The sequence below is a fragment of the Aulonocara sp. 'chitande type north' Nkhata Bay genome, linkage group LG22 (genome assembly GCF_057382095.1).
Source record: "Aulonocara sp. 'chitande type north' Nkhata Bay isolate Kocher_YH1m ecotype deep benthic linkage group LG22, A_spYH_male_GT1.1, whole genome shotgun sequence".
NCBI lineage: Eukaryota > Metazoa > Chordata > Actinopteri > Cichliformes > Cichlidae > Aulonocara > Aulonocara sp. 'chitande type north' Nkhata Bay.
Genome location: NC_141364.1, coordinates 9,745,889 through 9,753,454, shown reverse-complemented (window position 1 = coordinate 9,753,454; position 7,566 = coordinate 9,745,889). Strand labels below are relative to the sequence as shown.

Below are 7,566 nucleotides of genomic sequence, written 5' to 3'. Positions count from 1 at the left end.
TGAGGTCAACCATCCGAAGCAATGGGGACCAGATGGATGAGGATGGGAGTGCAGGCAGCGTGGAGTGGGTGGAAATGAGTTTTAGAGATGAAAGAGGAAACTTTCAAGAGTGAAAGAGGTTTAAAAGATGGTCGTGAGACCTGCTATGGTTTGGTTTAAGCAGAATGGAAAAGATTAATAATTATTTCAGAGGGACGACTCAGTTTGACTTTGGAGACATTGTTAGAGAGGCTGTTTCCCAGAGAAACCTACCTGAGGGATTAATTAAGATCGATCTATCTATCTATCTATCTATCTATCTATCTATCTATCTATCTATCTATCTATCTATCTATCTATCTATCTATCTATCTATCTATCTATCTATCTATCTATCTATCTATCTATCTATCTATCTATCTATCTATCTATCTATCTATCTATCTATCTATCTATCTATCTATCTATCAATCAATCAATCAATCAATCAGGAGAGAGTGGATATACTGGCCAAAGGATGTTGAATATGGAGCCTCCAGGCAGGAAAAAAATAGGAAGACCTCAGAAGATTCAGTGCAGTGAAAAGGGACATGGAGAAGGCTGTTACAGAGGAGGATGCTAAGGATAGAGTAAGATGAACACAGAGGTTAGCTAAAGCAAGGAGCTGTAAGAAATAGTCTCAGCTCCTTATTTAGAAATGTCTTTCTGTTAGCAAATGCAGAGATTTGTTTTCAATAGGAGGCCTTCTTTAAACTATTTAATGAACTGTGTGCTGTTTAACTGTTTTTTATATATTATAATACACATTACACCATGTGGGGTAAAATATTTTGTCTGTTAGTAACACAGGATGAATTTCAGAGTTGCTGTTTACCGTAAATGTTCTTTTTTTTTTTATTTGATTATGTCACAGCCTGATCTGTACTAATACTGTGTGCTGCTGACTTTGACAAGTAGAGAGGGAAAGCTGAATGATCAGATTTTAGTACTGTCTATATTCATAAATGACTTTGTGCAGTGGTATAATATTTAATAGAACAGAAGTAATATTGTGCTGTTCCTGTACATTCACATGAAAATGGCCACAAGAAACTATGTGTTGAGATTCCTTCTGCTTTGCTTGTTGTTTTGAGAATATCACGTAAATTTAGAGGAGCCGATGTTTAAGTGTAGGTTGTAAGAATCATGTTGTATTTATAAGTTGTTTACTTAAAATAAATAAAAATCAGGTCATGTGCAGGTTGCTGAGAAAAGAGGTGAAAGCAAAGTTTTAAAAAAATTGTTGCTTTAATGTAATAATTATGTTATTTATGTAATACTGTACACGGCATGATTAAAACATCTTATTAAAAACCAATAAAATGTTACATTGCTTAATCATTACAGTAGTCACTACACTAAAACCACAAACTGAAACAGTAAATGTAGTTCCATTTCTTTGGGATTAACTTTACTCCTTTAATTACACAGGAGCAGTTCTATTGGTGCTCTGCTCCTGCAAAAAAAAAACCTCCTTCATTGTTAAAAGGTGTTTATAACTGGCACAACTGAATGGTTTAAACAGGAGGATCCCAAACACCTGCAATAGATGCATTTTGTTTCAGAGACAGCTAAGTTGGCTTTTACAGCCAGCCAGTGGATTTGCAATGTTGTTGGTTTTAACCTACAAAAAATCAGTGTACAATAAGAAATTCTCTGTGTTTCTTCTTTCAGCACTTCCCACACATTTTATTTGACTTCTTTCTCGTATCACACCGCTCACATGCAAAATTGAAATGTCTCTCGAAATGCTGCTGATAATAGAGCTGTGTCAGTGTGATAGATTGTCTGTGGGTTACGGTATCTAATAGTGACTTTAATAAGTACCTGATCATACGTCATCTGCCATCGGCCAGGACCACACAGGCCCAGCAGTTTGTAGCAGAAGAGTTCACCCAGATGGTTCGCAGATAAGTTGCTCACACATCAGGTCTGCTGGCTTTTGGTTGCTAATTTGCGCTGCAGTCAGCAAAATAATGGTTATTATTTAAATTAGTGCATGGATCACCCGCAGAACGCCCGTACGCACTTCTGGGTGATTGTGCCTAAGTTGCCCCATTTAATATGGCTCAAAGTTTGTTATTGTCCCCACTTTTAAACATAATTTATAGCGCACTGCTCATGCTCCAGAACATGTGAAAATCCCAAAGCTGTTATCAGACAGAAGATCAGCCAAACTAACTGAAATAAGATTCTGGGATTCAGACTAACTCAGACTAACTAGCACTGTTGACCTGTCCCATGTTGAACATCATACTTATCTGGCTCAATACATACATACATGTACTCGTTGGATCATAGCAAAAGCAGGAATATATAAACAGATTTTTCTCATTTCACTCACAAACATGCGAGTCATTACTGAGTCTGTTTCCAGTGTCTTCTTTGTGACTTCAGGAGCATTTTGTGTTGCACGGGTCTCCGGATGAAAAGTAGTCATACACACTGACCAGAGGAAACATGGTCACAGCTCCCAGCAGAGAGCCCAGCTGCACTACAGCTCCACACCACACGAGGGCGCTGTGGCCTTCATCACGGAGGATCACCCCAATAATCACCTTCACATAGGACAGGGTGAGAATAAAGAGGACCCAGGCCAACACCTGTGGAACAGAAGTAGGTGAGTGCTGCTGTGTTTCTGCTTATCACAAGGTAAAGAAGTGCAACTTGTCTCCCAACAGGAAACACTGTGAATTGTTTGAGTAACAGACGTCTACCAGTGCACTCACAATGATAACACCACCTGAGGTATCATTAACCAGCACTGGGCATGGACTCAGCACTGCCATGATCATAATATAAACTCCAACTCCAGTGCCAATCACTGTGAGGGCTCCCATGAACAGCAGGGATCTGTGAAATGAAACAAATGACATCCCGACTGCAGTTACAGATGCTCTAAGGTTGATATAATGTGGCACAAACATGTGAAGCTGTGGGGGAGGGGCCAGATGAACTATAAAGGAATTTGACATTAGTTGTGCTTAAACAGAGAAAAAGCTAAATAGCATTAGAAAAATATAAAAGTGTCTCCTGTAAGAGGGTTTAAGCAAGTTTTATTCAAACATTTCCATTATTTTTGCATTAAAAACTATGGAGAATATGAAAGAGTCCTGAAGATTTATTATTGTTTTAGCATTTACCTTGTTAAAATTGCCAATGGCACACTTACCTGATTGGTAAGAACATGGCGATGAAGCATGCCAGAGGGTTGGACAACGCAGCTAAACTGGCCGACAGGTGGTAGGCGTTGTTCCCGTACGGCATGCACGAGTAGGACTGCACCGAGGGAAGAACCGTGTTGCTCAGAGCGTTCACCCAGGCCAGAATCCCAAAGATATAAAACACCTCCATCCAGCTGTAAGAGCCGGTGCCAAAGCTGCTTCTGGGCTTCTGGTTTTCTGGTCTGTAAGGATCCATCATTGGCTTCTGCTCGACCAACTCCATGTTTTTTGTTTTTTGTTTCACTCCGTTGGTGTATATGCTGTTTGGCTGCTCCCTGGCCACAGATGGATGGTAGTTCAGGAGCAGGAAAGCCCCCAGGCACACCAGCATCATGGCACTGAGGAAGAAGAAAAACACCTCAGTCGAGAAGTTTGCAGGCTGATACTGGGCCTGGAGGTTAGAGGTCACAGAACCGTTGGGAATGTTGAGGGTGTAGTTCACAGACTGTGTGCTGTTTATGCAGTGGACGACCCCTGCACCTTGGATCAAAGCCACAAGAGACGGCAGCAGGCCACTCACACCCTCCCCGATGTAGTAGGTGGTCAGATACTGAGACTTGAGACGCATCATGAAGGGCAGGAAGGTGACGGAGGAAGTGCAGTCAACAGCAGCGAGGAAGAAAGTTAAAACAAGGAGAGGCACGCTGCGAGCCACACCTGCTACAACCACAGTCTCCTTCCAGAAGAATCCCAGCAGGAAAGTTGCTACAGTGCCCAGGCCGATGATCACATATATGACAGCTCTCTCGTTCAGGGTGCCTGGTCGGAAACGATGCATCAGAGTGACGAAGAGAGGCCCGATGTTGGCCATCTGGATGATGACTGAGAGGTAGGAGGGCAGGTACCAAGCCTCTGGGATCTGGGGGACAATCAGAGGCAGCTCCACCCACAGACCGTTGATGGAGACCCAGGAGCCCATACCGAACAAACATGCCAACAGGTGAGTGAGAAGGGACATGTTGCTAGGTGGGTTTCTAGAATGAGACAAACAAGATGTTTAAAGTAGACCTTACTTATTTTATTTATAATGAAATCTCATATTTAACAATAAAATTTGATGACTCAGAACATTAGCTGTTGTGTTTCATTCTAGCTTTTTTAACAAATAGACCTCAAATTGCTCTTAAATGTTTTCTGGGTTCAGCATCTAAAATTCTGAAATGTTGTAAGAATATCTGTGATCACTCATATTATAAATGATATAGATACCATATAATGTATATATTGATGATTTACTCTACACAAAGAACATTATTAATGAAAGAAACCCAATAAAATGAGGAAGGAACCTCTCAAAAACTGCAGTTACCGTAGTAAACACCTCAGCCTAGCTCAAAATTGTCCCCATATCCTCTAATGTTAAACTATAGCTCTTATACAGTGTCATGCAGTATTGTGCAAAGGTTTTGCTTGAAAGGATGCACTGATCATCTAATTGCTCTTTGGTACCATAATGCTATTTTGTCTCTGTTGTGTTGTTGATATTTCATAGATTCAAGTAAAGAAATGAGAACAAATGATGTGTTTGCAACAGGCTGCTAGTAACAAAGTGCCTAAAGATACAAGCTAAAATGGTTCTTTGCTAACTTGGCTGTTTTGCAAAGCCAAGTCACTGGTTCATCCTTTGATGTGTGTTTTTTCTTTAATGCATGAATGCATCAAAGGTCTAGGACTGTACTGAAAAACCAGCCAATGTCCAGAGAAACAAACTTTGAAAGACACAGTGATTTTGGCCTCTGTGCCTAATTTTCCTCATCACAACAACTATAACAGTGGCGATTTTTGAATAACCTATTTATTTGGATATTGATGAAGTCTGAAACTGGGACCTTTGCTTTCTTGAACTGGTGTATTGCACTTATTGAGCTGGACCTGTTGAATGTGTTTGTGTCTTTTAGAACATTTTTCATTAAGTTAATATAATATGGAGACAGGTCAGGCCAGGTAGCGAGGAAAAAAAACATTGAAATGTGCAACACAAAAGGATAATACAGGAATGCACAGGTATCAACACACCATAACACAATAAACACAGACAAGCAACATGGGAAAGAGTTCCAGTGTGTACATCTGATCTGGGACCGCTACAATCTTTCGACTGCGGGGTAGGATCCGGGGTAGAGAGGGTGATGCGTCAATGAGTGCTTATCAGTATCAGTATATGTATGTGTGTGCGTGTCCATAGTTCAGCTGAGACAATGTCCTTCGCCCTGCCAGGCTAAGTAAACGGTCTTCCAGCCAACCCAGGTGGCCTTGTAGGGAATGGGAAGGAACAGACTCAACACAGTCGTTATCAGGGAGTTGTTGTTCGGCTCCAGCCTTGAGCTGGCGCCGAAGGGGTAGCCGGGTTATGATGGTAATTGAGAATTTCAAGCTGTTTTTTAACACTCCGACACTGGTCTCTCAGTCTCCCGTTAATAGCTGCGAGCTTCTCCGTGATGTTATCAGCCGTCGATTCTGTGGTCTTGTCACTCTTTTTGCTCACATAGCAGATTCTGAGACCTCACGACCGCAGCCAACTGATCCGAGGTGTAATCCAGCTCCGCCCAGAGATGTTGTTCTGAGTTGATTCTTTCCTGATGTAATCCAACATACATACGCTCAAAGGTGTTATTCTGAGCATTCACTGCAGTCATAAGCGCCTCCAAGCTCTTAACCATGCTGCCTTCAGTGAGCCCTTTCTGAGAAGTCATACCTGTCGTTCCAATCCCAGCGGGCAGCCTTGGGGGGGTTTGAACAGCCAGTTCCGCTTTCTTAATTCTCCGATAAGCCAGGGCCAAGCCAGCTCCGATCAGCAAGAACCCTGTTATCATGGTTCCGAATAGGTAGATATCTTCAGCGTCCTGGCCGATCCTCTGCCACCCGTCCATCGTGTATCCGGCAGGGAAAGTCCCTCCAGGGCACTCGGGCTCTCCCGAGCCCAGAGTTCTCGTTAAAGGGTGTCAATAGCATTCAGAGACCAGTTGATCAAATCCATAATTCTCTTTTAGGTTTTAGACACAGACTGTGAGAGAGTGTTCCAGGGAAAGTAATACAAAAAAGACACGAGACTAGACAAGGACATAAGAACTAGCAGGAAAGATAAGGGAGAGGAGAAAAGTGCGTCCGCCTCCTCCGAGAGCCAAAGGCTGAAAAATGGTGTATGGTGGGGACAAAAAGTTTAACCATAAAGTATTAAGACTTTATGGTTTGAGGTTCTGATTAGGATCAAACTTGGCAAGCAGTGCTTCCAGTTAAAGTAATGCGTGACCTTTTATGTTTATTTGACTGTTCCGATAGCTCTCATGGAGAAAATACTTTATTGGCTTAGCTGTGTCATTCCATCTGCAAAGAACTGGAAATAATTAAACTGAATAAAACCTTAAGATCCCAGATCTGATAATGTGTCACCATCATGAAGCATCCCAGTAAAGGTCCAGCACTTAACTACTGGGCTAATGTTTACTCCTATTTTAAGGAGCTTATCTTTTCATTGTTTTATTCAGACAGTCACTTCTGTGAGATGGAACAAGTTACATGCAAAGTGCAGCGTATAAGAAGATGTTTAAATAGTCTGGCTTCAATCTGCGTCAGATATGAAACATACAGCAAACAAAACACGACCACCTACCGCACTGTGATCTATTACATAACCTGAGAAAACATCTGATCAGTGCATTGTTTATTTAAATAGAAACTTCATGCAGTGGAGACACTGATCAAAGAAACTGTAAAATAATAGTTTGAAACCAGTGCTACAAAAGACAGTTCTCCAAGTCCCTGAATTTGTTCCTTTACCTTATGAACACATTATTATTATTATAAAAAAAAGTCAAATAGTCTCAAAATAAACTATTCTGAATAAATGGCTATGAGCATAATGAAAAAAACAAACTTTTTTTTACAATTTTTAAATACTTTCATCGTTAAACTCAGAATATGCATCGCTGCAGATACTCACATTCAGTTTGGTGGAGTTGTTTGAAAAAATCTGCAGACACAAAGGAAAGGAGAAGCCAAAGTCCTGCTCAATAAACTGTGTGTGTGCGTGTGTGTGTGCCAAAGGATTAAATCCTGCTTGGGGCGAGTGGGTGTGCGAGCATGTAACCAACCATGACACACGTTGGGTTAACTGATCATTGTCCTAACTTTACATATCTTCACTCTCAGGGCTTTTGCATCATCACATGTTAGGATTTCAAGTCACAGCAACTGTTTCTTTTGCCTTGAAGGAATCGTTGAGTCGGCACTCAAGAATCTACAGAATCCATTAATTCTGCTTAAGGGGATCATGGGAGCAGAGGGGGAAATGGGTGTTTACGTGGCTGAGTTACAAAAACTGCAT

The 7,566-nt window shown here is 41.3% G+C and overlaps 1 protein-coding gene across 1 annotated transcript; it reads right to left on the bottom strand.

Moving 5' to 3' along the window:
* Positions 1-437: 437 nt before the first annotated feature.
* On the bottom strand, positions 438-7,246 carry slc52a3-2a (solute carrier family 52 member 3-2a). The gene is made up of 4 exons (XM_086279812.1): positions 7,183-7,246; positions 3,191-4,216; positions 2,748-2,871; positions 438-2,621 (listed from the first exon to the last, which is right to left on the bottom strand). Exons 2-4 carry the CDS (start codon positions 4,198-4,200, stop codon positions 2,412-2,414), a joined length of 1,344 nt encoding a protein of 447 aa, XP_086135938.1. The 5' UTR covers positions 4,201-4,216; positions 7,183-7,246; the 3' UTR covers positions 438-2,411.
* Positions 7,247-7,566: the final 320 nt, after the last annotated feature.

Bases quoted from the DNA above. Each gene is read 5' to 3' on its own strand.
- slc52a3-2a (XM_086279812.1), bottom strand. From the start codon at position 4,200: ATGTCCCTTCTCACTCACCTGTTGGCATGTTTGTTCGGTATGGGCTCC. The intron at 2,872-3,190 runs GTAAGTGTGCCA...TTCATTTCACAG, and splicing joins GCCATGTTCTTACCAATCAG to ATCCCTGCTGTTCATGGGAG. The intron at 2,622-2,747 runs GTGAGTGCACTG...TCTGTTCCACAG, and splicing joins CCTCAGGTGGTGTTATCATT to GTGTTGGCCTGGGTCCTCTT.